This window comes from Echiichthys vipera (assembly GCF_963691815.1).
Source record: "Echiichthys vipera genome assembly, chromosome: 15".
In the NCBI taxonomy this organism is placed as follows: domain Eukaryota; kingdom Metazoa; phylum Chordata; class Actinopteri; order Perciformes; family Trachinidae; genus Echiichthys; species Echiichthys vipera.
Genome location: NC_139840.1, coordinates 10,482,940 through 10,497,411, shown reverse-complemented (window position 1 = coordinate 10,497,411; position 14,472 = coordinate 10,482,940). Strand labels below are relative to the sequence as shown.

Genomic DNA, 14,472 nt, shown 5'->3' with positions numbered 1-14,472 from the left:
TACACACAAAGTGAGGGCAGCAGAACATGTTCTGCACATTCTAACAAGTCATAAGTCAATGACTAGAAAAAAGATGCTCATGTGGTGTGACTGACATGGGGAAAGGGAGGATCAACCCCCTTTTCTCCCTCTCTCTGAGGTTCACATGGTCCTGTTTTACTTAAAATTACCTCATTCCAACATGCCAACACTGGAACATGAGCCAGGGGGTCTCTCGTTTTCCTCTCAGGCCAATAAAGTGAGTTTATGGCTTCCATGTTTTTCTAAATTCATGGATGCGAATGACGGTAATTGAAACGTATGTTTTTAAAGGAGTGTATTTTCTTGTAAATGTCTTGTATTTTAGTTGAAAATATACTTTGCAATACAAAGTGTTGCACATACTATAAACGAGCATGAAGTGCATAAGAGTAAGAACTGCTTGTAATACGAAGCTATATTCAACCCTTGACTCACCATTCTCAGTCTTAGCCCCTTCAGAAAAAATGACCTATGATTTTGCAGCAGTGTCAAACCTTGGTTTGTATGCACTTGTGTAATAATGGATTATCAGGCTGGACAAAGTATGTAGACCTAGACCATGTTTAGCAGAACCACGGCTGTTTTTGTTAGGTCTCTTCTCAGCAAAAGACTGATTAAATTGTTCTCTTTATAACCATCAGGATGCATAATCATTATTGAGAATGACAAGTGATGTGAGAAGTGTATTGTGAAGTTGAAATATAGTTAACCAAAAGTTTATAAGTCCTTAGTGTGTTTGCATAAGTCTACATACTTGTACTGTATGTGTCAGTGTTAAAAACGTATTTTCACAGTGTAGTTGCAGGTGCTATTTGAGTTGCATTTTACAGCTTTCTTTGGGGATATTAATACTCAATTACATTAAAATCATGCCTGCCAACAACATTTCTGCTCGCCAGTTCATGGTGGACCTACATCACATTCCTGAAACTTGTGGTAGCAGATGTGACTCTATTTATCTTCAAACCTCACCATCTACAGTGAGACCAGACACACACAATGACCCTGGATTTTAGTGTTCGATGGAAACTGCTGACTGAAACACAATGCTTTATTGATATCCAATCCTTTCCAACAAATATCCCCAATACAGTGGCCCAGCAGTTTATCAGGATGCGCAAGTTACATGACCAAAAGTCTGTCTCTTGAGATTACGACGTAGGACCCATTTATCAATCTGACTTCTTCTAACCAAACACAGATGGGAAGACTAACCTGATCTAATCAACTCCATGTTCACTGCTTCATTGGATCTAAATCCCTGTTTTAATGGGCCGTCTAACTGTTTTCTCTACCAATTAGGCTATGTTTGTGCCTTTTAGCACTTTGGAAAAAAAAATTACAGCAGCCTGCTCAACTAACAAGAAAAGCACCATAAAGTTTCCCTCAACAGTCAGCTTTGTTCCACTGAAGGATGCCATCTTTCTCATTTGCACGGTTGTGTTAACTGTACACCGCTGTTCGTTCCTTCCAAATGGTTCTCTCTTGTTACACGACTTCCACGGAACTTACACGTATCCATGAGCATACCAGGGTACTTGAGGGACTTGCAATTATATAAACTTTGTAGTGAAAATGTAATCTTTTAATGTTTATAGATGACATAAAGAGCAGGTGGTGATTGCAGTGCCTCTTGAGTGGTATATAAACAGGTTAAAGAGATTTTGCTTGAAATTAAGTAATCAGTGGGGTGGTGGGGGGGGGGGGGTTGAATTGAGTTATTTTGTAAAAAGCAAGACCCTCCGCAGCATTATTAATTTTTCTTGGCAGCCCATTCCAGCCACTTTCGTTTTAATAAAGAGCTGCTAAGTAAAGGGTTATTACAGCAGAATGAGTAAACAACTTGGGATTCCACTATTTCACTAAATACAATTACTGTATATATGAATAATATCAGATAATTCTACAGACTGATGTGTGTGAGATCAGATGCTTGACTGTTACTCAAATCAATTACTTGATGCCTGAGTCACAGCTGTCGTCTTCCACAAAGCTCTTTGAAAAAGCATAGCGTTGAATACACAATAAATCTCACAGAGCAAGAAGACGTCTCAGATGAGAAAACGTTTAACAGTTAAAATGACCCCCCTCGCCCCTTCCTCCCTAATAATTTTTGTAGAGTCCCCGAGTATGTTTTTTTGCAGGTCTATATAAGACTTGATTGATAGCAACATGCTGAAGAGGATGTTTTCCAGAGACGCTGGCCCATATTGTATATCCCAGTGTAGTGTTTATGTTATAGTCTGTGGCCAAGACCTTCAAAGGACACTGTTCAGCTTTGTCAGCTAAAGGCAATATGTGTTTTGTGGGCTTGTGTGAGTGTGTGTAATGAGGGCATCTCATCCTGTTCAGACATGCATTCATCCATATGTTATATATTTCTTTAAACAACCCAACATACAGATCTCTGGCAGCTGTAAACCACTGATTTGCTTCCTCATCTTGAGTACCACGGAGAAGGTTTCATATAAAAACACCCCAAATAGACCACAGAAGGCAAAGTTAAAAAACGTAGGCCCCTTATTCTTATGATGCTTGGCATGGAGGGATTATGTATCAAATGTTTGCATGCGTCCTTTGATTTGGCTCCACTGTAACAAGGTCCAGATGTTCAACAGGACCAGGGCCCAATTTAAAGTGTCATAAACCTGTTAGCAGCGAGTGAAAAAAAACATGGCCCAGGCTAGCTCAGCAAATCAAGGACCTAATGTCTTAGTAATTTGTCTCAGTGGTAACTTCCCCTGTTGGAGAGTGTTTACTTGTTAACATTCCAGTTGGCGACTGTAAATACAGGGGTAGCGTAAAGGGCCAGAGGGGGACACAACGACCCCAGCACACCTTGTTAGTTCAGTTAAAGGTTCAAGATGTCTCAAGAATTTAGTCAGAAGCACCATTCTCAGTTTTTCAAGCCAAAGCTGCACTAGGCAAGATAAATAAGTACAGCTGCATCAGTCTTATCTTTCTGTATTGCAGTGTATTGAAAAAGAGAAGGCCATCAATCAACCAAGTCACTTTGATTACCTAAATCCAAGTGTAGAACAAGGATACATCTGCTGACAAGAAGTAACAAAACTAAACTCTGAAGAGAAAAGACAAATTGTCTGCTAAACAACCATCCGGACAGAACTGTCAGATGGATTTCCATAAAATTGTGCACAAACATTTGTGGTCACCAAAAGATGAAATCCGATGACTTTGGTGATCTCCTGAATTTTTCAATAGACCGCCACGCCAAAATGTCAGCTTGAGATACACATCACTGACAATAAGCAAAAGTTAGCATGCTAACACGCTGGGGAACATGGGAAACAATTCCTGCCAGATATCAGAACTTTAGCATTATAATGGCATACTGATGTTAGCATTTAGCTCAGACCCTGCTGTGCCTAGAGACAGCCTGGCAGAGCCACTAGCATGGATGTGGACTCTTAGTCTTGTTTCATTAATTTGCTTTTTTTTCATGTAATGTACTAGATAGTGTCACATAATAGCTACAAATCCAAGAAGGAAAAAAATATCTTTGTCCGTGTTCCCCCTACGGTCGTAGCCTGCAATGAGATAGTTTTAAACATATCATCTTTTTAAGGGGACACAAGCTAAAAAAAGATTGTCAGAATGCCGCTGAAACAAAATGTGCATCAACTGGTTGTTGTTTGAACTAGCATGGATGTGGATCTTGTGTACTCAGATATATTTTTGAATGGGTGTATCCATGGGAACTCTTAGGCCTAACCATGACAGCAGTGGGCTATTACCCACTGAATTACCCACTAATTTGTCTCTTGAATGAACCAAAAAACAAACCCATTATTATTGTTTTGTCTCTGAAAATTGCATTTCATCCTCAGTGATTCTCTGCGGTTTGTTTTACATTTTGTATGTCTACATGTTTGTATGTGTTTGTTTTGGTTTGCTGAAGCAATTTTTAAACCAAGTTGTTTTGGCTGATTATGAAAATTACAAATTGTAACTTGAGCGACAATTAGATGTAACTGTAGTTTTGACAGTTTGTACATTCGTAGAAAGATACCACATAGTAGCAGTAGCATAACCACTCAAAAATATGTGTTCCTTCGGGAAATGTGAGACTAAAGCGCAGCATTTGGCAGCATCTGCCAGAATCCATCCAGGTGGAGTAGAGAGGCATGTCCTGTCTGTGCAACTACTGGTTTTTGGCTTGTGACTGTATTTGGCTGTGGTAGCCACCCAGTTACTGTATATAACATAGTATTAACACTCTGCACAAAGGCTCTTCACACAAAAAAAGGCTCTAGTCTGTAAAGGCTTTCTTTGTGTTGCCATGGAAGTTTCCACTGGAGTGAGACGGGGCATGCAGGCAAGTCTAATGACAGGTACATGGAATAAGGGAATAAGTGTTAAGATTTTTTTTCTTTGACTGACTCAGAGTCCAAATGAAATACAGCTGTTTTACAGACACCACACTGGACTGCCCCCATCTGTCTCTCTCTGCCTCTTTTCTCGTTGTTGCTGTTTCTCTGCTTCCCTTTCACAGTGAGCTAATTAACAATGACACAGCTGAACCACATCTGACTATAACTTCTTCTTAGTATGAGTACCAACATAGATAACTCTGGAGCAAACTGTGATGTATCTAACCAGTGTGAGAGCTGCACAAATTACTCATACTGCAAAGGATTCTTCAAATAGAGTACCTAAGAGTCTCTGTAAGGCTGTACTTTGGCATAGACATAGTCAGACATGCATCAAGGCTAACACACTCAATGTTTATGTGTTTAAAAGGTATTAGATATTTGCATGCTAATAATTCATCCATCCATCCATATTCAACCACTTGTTGCTATCAGGGTCACAGAGGGGCTGGAGCAGACCCCAGCTGACATCAGGCATGAGACAGGGTACACCCTGAACAGGACACTCACACCTACAGGCAATTGTTTTTTAGAGTCATCAAGCTGCAGCTGATGGGAATTTCTTATGTTTTGCAGGTATTTGGTCATAAAGCAAATTAAATTCTCGACACTGTACCAAATTGACATGACATTTCTTCTAGTAGATGCTTAGATCATTTATTGGATAAGTGAAAATATGTAGCCGTTAGTGGCACTAGAGTAAAAGTCTAGGGATTGCCAAAATCATTAGGGTTCATCCACTGGACACCATAATAATCTAAAGGTGGACTGACCGATGAGACCGACAATGCTAACATGGCTAAAAAGTAATTCTAAGAAAAATACTGTGTGTGTGTGTGTGTGTGTGTGTGTGTGTGTGTGTGTGTGTGTGTGTGTGTGTGTGTGTGTGTGTGTGTGTGTGTGTGTGTGTGTGTGATAAAATGCGGCCCTGGAGACCCCTATGTAGCGGGAACAACCACAGTGGTGGTCTTCAGTATTTTGTCAGGTGTTTATGTCTGTCTGTCCGACTGTGGACAGATGTTGTTGCCGCTTTGCAACTTTGCAAGATACAGATTGTGTAGTTGAAATTGAAATGAGGGCAGACTTTAAAGATTTGTGTGGTCTGAGAAAGGGAGCTGGAAGTAGGTGGGTAGAAAGTAGGGAAGTCATGCCTGGGCCCTTGGCTTTAAGTCCAGTTTGGTGTTCTAGCTGGTGTAATCCCATTGCAAGATAGTCTCTAGTTATTTTTGTCCTGGTCCAAACGTTCTGCCCATAAATAATTATGAAAATACAAAAAAAACTGGAGATTCTCACTTGACAGCAATAATACCGTTTTCTCCATGTAACCTCTGCTCCTTCTAGGCTTTTTCTTTCTTCATTTATTTACCTCTTGGGATAAACTGGCTGGATTCCAGCTTGTTGATTGGGATGTCCTGGCTGCCGTCCAGCTTCTTAACTCTCAACAGGCTCAGCCCCCCAGTGTTCTGCACCGGGCCATTTAGTTTAGCAATGTGTTTTCAGTCAGCTCATGACATGTATGTGTCAGCATGTTTATGTACTTGTAGTTTATGCATGGACAGCAAGACGTCTCAGTGGCCCTTTGGATATGAAACCTGACACACTTAGTGACTAGTGAGGTACATCACGGGGAATTGTAACACAAAACTGAGTAAGCAGTATACATGCAAAGAAGAAATGTTGAGGACTTTTGGCATTCAAGGCTCTTGAAATATTCATGAGCCTTGGAATTCCCTTTGAAAATACTGTACATGATGCTTTTGATTGTCCAAGACTTTGCTGTAGCGTGCTTGGATTATCATCTGCAGGAAAGTAGACAGTGAGTTCAGTCTCAGAAATGTTGACTTTACTGTATACCATGGTCTGGGTGAATAGTCGATTCTGATTGGTTGCAGGGTTTCCATTAATTCCACGTTGGATGGTTTTGGCTTCCCTGTCGTCTATAAATTCCTGATGATGGACACCTTGTCGGGCATTATCCCATACGTGATTACCTTAAAGGTTGAATATGTAGAATCTTTATTAAAAGCTATATTTTTTTAAAATAATACACACACTGTCGCTTTTCCATATAAAATTGATTTAGTCAGAATTAATATTTAAAAAATGTTTTGATGGGTTGGACAATGTCTGTCTGTCCCGTTCTGTTTACATTGTACCAACCAATAGCGGCCGAGATTGCAGCTTGCCAGCGTTGTCTGTTGTCAGGCTTCAGAAACAAGGAACCATTTTGAGTTGAGAGCGAGCTAGCTAATCGTTTCCACACAACTCAAAGAAAGATTTCCAGTTGAAGACTGGCTAAGGTAAAATACTGTAAAATTAATTGATTAGTCGAAATGAGTCATTACGCTGTATTCATCACTTGACATGGCGCAAGCTAATCACTTGACACACCTGGTAACCCGACTGCTAGAATTTTTGTTGTTGTTGCGACTTCGATCTTGAGATACTAGATGGTGGTGTTCTGCTCATTCTCCATATTCAACCTTTAATATACCTTAACATCCTCTGTGGGTGTCATTATGACAAAGCAAGCCATAAAATAACTATTTGACCCTCATCTAGTATGAGTATAGAAACCCAGAATTTCTTTCCGAATGCTTTAGATGGAGAATACTATAGATACCTTGGAAGCATTTCATTTTCATCATTACTGCATGCCACATCAGTATACAAATTTCTCCTTAAGCAAAACAGAAAACACTCCAGTGACAAGCAGTTGGAAAATGTTGCAACCTTGAAGGGAATTTCTTGCTGCCCAAAATATATTTCCATGTTCGTTCAGTGGAAGCTAACTTGACTCGTCAGATGTTTTTTTGTTTTTTTTACACAGAACCATCTGAGAAGGCGTCATTAGAAACTGAGTGGGAAAGGACAGTCACTTTCAAAACTTAACCAGAAGGTGATTGGATGAACCTTCTGTCTATAAAACTCAGAAGACAGAAGATGTTTTTCGATCTTTTCCATTTTTTTATACAGTGCCTTTTACAGTCTGGGCTTGTAACCTGCTCCAGCTACAGTAGGTCCTATAGCACAGTATGTGATGGTGATAGGGCCTTTAAAGTAGTCCTAACAGTTAAAGCACTTTCATCTTTGGTTATGATGTTACCATCACAGTCCACAGATACACTTTTCCCATGATGTGCAAATCGCTTGAACATTCATGTTCCTAGTCAGAACCCAAAAGTGATGGAGTTTTTCCATTACTGCCCCATGGAACAGTTTGTAATAATACCGTTTGTCAGGTCTTCCCCATCTGTTGCATCTTTTAAATCCTGTCGTAAAAGAGCGGAATCTGAATCCTAAAATGCGTTAGACGGCATTAGCCTGGACTTGGACTAATGACAGAATTAGTCGTATCAAGATCATGATAAAACTGCTGTTAGATTCATGCTCTGTTTAATCACACAATCTGACATACTGTGTAGTAAACAAAGGTATGTGAGGGCATTGGCCCTAGAAGAATATGTTCTTGTATGTTGGTATTGGGTAGTTTGTAGAAAGGTTTATTATTAAAGCACTCAAAATGGCTAAAGCCAGACTGAAAGGGTTTTGACTGTGAGAAAGTATTTGAAATTCAGTGACCCCATAATATAAACCCGAGGGACACATATGATACTGCCACCATGTTCAAACTCTACTGAACACAGGAATACCACCCCCGCTTTGCTCTTGACCCACAACCTGCAGACTGTCCTCTGCTTGTTTACATGGTGTGATGTTGTCTTTTAGGCAGCATGTAGTCAGGACCAGTGGGGGGGTTCTCTGATGGAGCTCTACACACTGGCTCCCAACATGAGGCTCTCAGCACACATAAGGACAACAGTGGCCTGCATATCCATGTCTGGGTCCGAGGCTGGGCCCCTTTGAGGTGGTCAGATGTGATGTTTGCACAGATGTGTGCGTCCAAAGCCGAGAGGCCAAACCCCCAGTACCCCTCTGGTGGTCCTGGCCCACCCCTGACTGGGAAGGATGGAGCCTCTTGTGGCTACACACTCAGTCCCATCACGGGTGACATGACTTAAAGGAACAGAGACAGGAGTCTGATCCTCTGATAATCAAATGAAGATGTCAGTCCAGCTGGGGAGTATTGTGACTTCCCCCATTGGAAACAATTGACTTACCCGAAATGCCAAGGGCGATTCAAAATTGTAAAATGATGGAAATGGTTATATTTATGACTGCTGTGTTTCTTCCTTTTTTTAGCATTTCAAGAACACACTAATTACATAAGTGAGTATACTATTATCAGTGCCAAAGAGATGATAATACTCATATTACAATGAACCATAGCTTTCCTACAAGTCACATTTTGGATAGCCCAAAAGTCGACAATAAAAGTGCATTTTAAACGGATTTGTTGTTGCTCAGACTATTTATTTGACCTTTTTGATTTGGTCTTCCTGTCTGATAGAAGTGTGTTAAAGGTTTTCTTTCTTCCTATATAATCTGATTTGTTCCATCTACAGAAAGATCTTTATGGACTGCTGTGAATAAACACCAGCTGCCTTCTCACTCTTTGCCAGAGGCTATATGGTCAGTTTTAATGAAGTGCAGTAAACATCCTGCCTATAGAACCTATACCGTTTAGCATTGAATCACGTGGTGTTGGTGTTTTTCAGGACAAAGTGTTAAGACTTGTGAACATCTGTGACATGAATGGCTAAAAAATTCACTGCCGTGTTGTTTTTAGGTTGAATTGCAACAAGGAATGGCACAGAACGTGGAATGGTACTGTTTTGTTTCTGTTTCTCTGTCGTATGGTGAGCACATGTGCAGGGTTTTTGAAAGTTTCATACTGAGTCATTTTATTCATGAGGACAAATGTTTTCAATTGATACTTGGCTGAAGAAACGCACGGCGCGTCCCACTTTTAGCAGTACTAAACTTAGTTATGACATAAAAAAAATATCCCATTTCATTTTTGAATGAAAACCTTTGTTGTGTTGTTGTTCAACTGCTTCTCATCATTATACTCTGGTACTTACTGCATTCTGTACACCAATTCATGACAAAGCTTCTGTTGTATGTTGCAGGAATTCAGGAGGGTACGGAGTGCACCAAGTGTAAAAATGACTGGGCACTGAGGGTGGCTATTGCACTGCTCTATGTGCTCTGTGCCCTGCTCACCATAGCAGTGGCCGTCCTTGGATACAAAGGTAAGTTAAAAATAAAGACATAAACTGCTTCTTTTACAATACTCTGTCAGTCAAAAGGAGTAAAAAGTCTTAAGTTTTGCATTTTTATGTCATGTGTATTTTCACATACATTCAAGGTCCCAAGAGGATGTATCCTGCAGACTTTGGTGATCTCCTGAGTTTTCATCTAGCACCATATTCAAGTCAAAATCTTGAATTTGTCCAATACTTTGGATTAAGACCAAACACCTGCAATAGAAAGTAGTAAATGTTAGATTGTGACCATGGTAAACATTACCTGTTTAGCATGGTGGCATTAGCATTTAGCTCAAAGCATAACTTACATAGGTAGAGCCTCAAGAGTTGCAACAAGGTTATAGACTATTTGTCTTGGGATTCCATATATAAATATAAAAGTATATCACAATCACGATGGAAAATCTAGAATATTTTTAGGAGCCTTTCCCTTTACTTCTCCGTTCCCTGACCCCCATGTGCAATCTCTCTCTGTCTTTGTTTTTCTCTCTGTGGTTTGGGGAAAGTCAAAGGGTCGTATCACTGCGACAGAAAAGAAAACGAAATCTAAACAAATCAGGGAGTTCAGCCTAGGATTTACCACTTGAAGAGACTCCCTCGACATAATACATTGATTACTCTCCAATCAATTTAAAACGTTCAGAGATTGGCTAACAACACAGTTGTTGTGCAACATTGTCCTAACCCATTTTTTTTTTACTGTTTTCCCTGTTTGAACCAGGGCAATGATGTTAAATAGAAACAGAAAGGAATTCCTGATCTCTAAGGAGCCATCTGTATGTCATGCACTTTCTGTATTGTTCAGTCGTAAACATTTCTGATGTGTTTTTTCAAAAGAAAAAAATAAGTTGAATGAAACCTTAAGTACAGAGGTAAAAATGAAACACCAAAGTATGGTTTACATTTTGTACTACCTTGTCATTTACAAGCGCCTTCATCATTTCAAGTGTTAATTGTAAAAATAAATGTTATATTCTATATTGTTCAGTCGTACACATTTGTGATCCCGATCAATCATAGAAAACCTATTAAAAATATCCTTGAGCAAAATATTGAAGTGTTACCTGCTCCACATGCCCCTGAACCTGTTGAATCATGCAGCTCAACACACAAAAACTGCATTCATCCAGTAGGAAATTATTTTATTCAAAAATATTGACAAAGTTAAGATCTAAATCTAAATCATGCACTGTAAGTGATGTCAGGATTGTTTCGGGTTTCCAGCTTTGGGTCTAGGTTTTGGGGTGGTTTGGCTCTAATGTCTACCAGATGACCATGCAGACTACCCTGGCTTAACAACCCAGAGGAGATTTTATGACTTGGTAGCAATTTGTTGTCTCATGAACCACAGGTTGACTCACAAATGGCTACAAGTGTCCAAAATAGTTTTCAAAAAACAAACAGGGAAGGCTGGTTTCTGTGCTGTTTTTATCCCTTCTGCACTCTGTAAATGGCATATAGTTTACAAGCAAACATAAATACAGTTACATACAATACCGTTAAATACAGTTCTTTTTTCTGTTTTCTTACTTACCAAGATGTTTCTGAGTCTTGGCCCTGAAAAATGACCCATTTTGTTTAAAGTTAAAAGCATTGCTTGTGTTTCCTTCTGGGTCCGCGGCATTGATCAGCCTTAATCGGCTTGACCTTGTGTTGGGTAACTGCCTAAGTTTGGCTCATAACTTCACAATAGGCAGCCGATAAGCCTTACTCAAATTAGCAACCTTGTATAACTCATAATACTTTTCCAATACAGGACTGTGGGGGATGGAGAGATTAACAGAGGGGAATAAGAAGTAATGTTAGACATCAGGGAGGAAAGATAGTGTGGCGCTCATTTATTTTACTATTATAAGAGGCATGTCTCAGTGCTGTAGCAATATGTTAATTTTTTGATGAATGTTAAAGGCAAGAAATTCAGTGCTTATCAGAGAGCTAAAGAAATTAGCATTTTAGATGTGGCAGAGGTCAGTTATAGCATCTTTACTCACATGCTACAACATAGAAGATAAAGGAAAGAGAGGAGGTTTGAGCTGTTTACTCTCAGCAATTAACCATCAGCTCTTTGAAATTGGCCCATGTGGTTCTGTTTGTCCCAAGTGCATGTTATTGTTTCGTGTTTTTGTCACTTCTGGAATGATAACAGCGAAGGTTATGGATGTTTTCCAGTGCAGTTTTTAGACGCCCACATAGAGACAGAAACACAAACAGGAGAATCGACTCTTGTTGCAGATGTGGGGAGAGGAGAGAATGTGGAACCAGTGAGTGTCAGAGTGTACTAGTCTGGTATTCATCATGTGTTTGACATTTTTTGATTCTCTTGAAGTGGAATTTGTGAACATTTGTAATCTTCAGTTACAAAAAAAACAACATAGGAAACTCTTCTTCAACCGGTTCAACATGCTGTGTTCAGAATTGCTGTTTGAGTTTCCAGTTATTCACTGGAGAGGAAAGAAAAACAGCAGCACCCTCTGCTGTTCATACTCAGCTTGGTACAGTAAAGTCTCCGTTTAATTGTCAAGGTTTGATGAGTTTGGTGACTGGTTAAAAAAATAGTCAGATCCCTTACTAAAGTAATACTAGCTTTTTTGTTGGTCTTACTTGGGGAAAATACTGCAGCATCAGCATTATTGTCTGTTTAACTTGAATCTATTCACACCTTCTCGTCCCTCTTTTGTCAGTGGTCCAGAGAATGGACAACGTCACGGAGGGCATGCAGAATTATGGAGGCAAGATCAATGCTGTGGAGACAGACTTGAAAAAACTAGGTAAGTCTCATTAACAAAGATATCCTGCTTGATCTTGTTCTGAAACATTCGCATTAGATTTAAATGCACATTATTTTGTATAACCTGCTTATTCTTTTAACATTAAAAATACATTTGTATTATATATTATTACGTAGATCATGCAAGACTAGTCTCTATAAACAACTATTTGTTTAGTGTAGACAACTAAAAACAACCTTTTTCCATTTCTCTTGTCATTATTTGAATACGTCACCTGCTAAACTTTTAAGTCTAATATCTATTTTGAGCATTTGCATTTGGGACAAAAAACAGAAAATGAAACTGTTCAGTCCAGCACTAGGCATAATGGGAAAAGTGGGCCCTCCAGCTTCACAATTATATTGCAACGGAGTAAATCTATCATTGTTTGTGGAGTGGGATTACGTAAATACATTTGTTGAGGAACAAAATGTACAATGTTTTATGTTCTGAACATATGCAAATTAACTTACATTCTAAATAGATTCATGTAAAGATACAAACTTATTTTTTTTTATTGCTGACATATTTAATTATGCTACAATTACATACACTCCAGTGTAAGTTTAAATAACAAATACGAATTGTTCTAACCTACAATAGCTGTTAAGATCATTTTAAATGTCGTGTACAAGGAGTTGCTTTTGGATATATTACTATATTTTTTATTTTCTATCAACATAGATATTTTTGTGTCACCTTTTCAGATGATCAGGCGGGAGAGAAGACAGTTAATGCCACAAGTGACATCAAGACTTTCAAGTCAGATCTGGAGGCATTACAGAACCAACTAAATGATATTGCCCTCAGGGCAACCAGAAACAGGGACGTGCTTGATGAGCTTCAGATGACAGGAGATGACATGCATAACAGCCATGTCTCTCTGCAGAGTTTTATGCAAGGCAACGAGGCCTCGCTGCGTGGGGTCAACCAGACCTTGGCCTCCTACGGTGGCATTATTGACAACCTCCAGACAGACACTGCTCGGTTCCAGTCAGAGATACAGGGTCAGGTGAAAGTGCAAAGCCAGACTCAGGTTAGTATCAGTGCACTAAACATCACCCAGTCCCAGCAGCGCAATCTGCTCAGCACACTGCAGAAGACAGTGGAAGACACAGGCCAGGCAGTGCAGAAGCTGAAGAATGACTATCAGGGTCTGCAGCAGACAGCAAGACAGACCCAGTCTGACACAGACTGGCTCAAGGAAAAGGTCCAGAACCTCCAGGTTTTGGCAGCCAATAACTCAGCCCTGGCCCGTTCCAATGGCGAAGGTCTGGATGACTTGGGGGCTCAGCTCAGCACACTAGCCAGCCAGATCCAGAACACCTCAGCTCTCAGTGAGGAGCACGGTCAGAACCTGCATGAGCTGATGGACCACCAGAGAGACCACGATAACGCCACCTCATCTAAGTTCGATGAGATGGAATCGCGATTAGACAGACACGAGAATGACATGGACCGTGTGACTGGAAACGTGAGCTTTGCCGCACAGCTCCTAGGTGCCATCAGCTCTGACCTGAGCGGCCTGAGGTCCTGCGCTGAGACAGTGATGCGGCATTCGGACTTGATACTGGCGCTGAATGGTAGTGTGACAGAAACCAACGCAGATAGCAAAGAGCTGCGCACACAGCAAGATGAGCTGGCAGCGAGATTGGACAGAGAGGTCAGCAACCTGTCTATGGTGATGGAGGAGATGAAGCTGGTGGACAGCAAGCACTCACAGCTCATCACCAACTTCACCATCCTGCAGGGTAAGAATAGAAGATAGTTGGTGTGTATCCTGCTTATGGTGACTCATTTGTAATAAAACTGCATTTTTGATTTAATTCTATCATAACCAACATGCACACAACAGACATATCAAATGTAAGTGGAAGTTGTGACATGCTTTAATTATGACAGCTATTACTGCGTATACATATACACATGGTGCATTTTTACTAAAATAACAAGTAGGCCTACATTTACAAATCTCTTATTCTGTCTCTTTTAACCTCCTCTGTACACCTGTTGTGCACTAATACATTCAGAACATTTCACATCATCTGGTAAACAGCTCCCTCATGCAAGGATTAAGATCTGGAATTTTTTTTTTTTTTTTACTTCCTTACTGCATTTTGG

At 40.0% G+C, this 14,472-nt stretch overlaps 1 protein-coding gene across 1 annotated transcript in view; it reads left to right on the top strand.

Moving 5' to 3' along the window:
• Positions 1-14,472, top strand: part of colec12 (collectin sub-family member 12) — a 31,734-nt gene that overhangs the window by 13,116 nt on the left and 4,146 nt on the right. Inside the window, exons 3-5 of the mRNA XM_083928847.1 lie at positions 9,446-9,568; positions 12,265-12,351; positions 13,059-14,102. Coding sequence (XP_083784973.1) covers positions 9,446-9,568; positions 12,265-12,351; positions 13,059-14,102 — 1,254 coding nt within the window. The remainder of the gene's footprint in view (positions 1-9,445; positions 9,569-12,264; positions 12,352-13,058; positions 14,103-14,472) is intronic.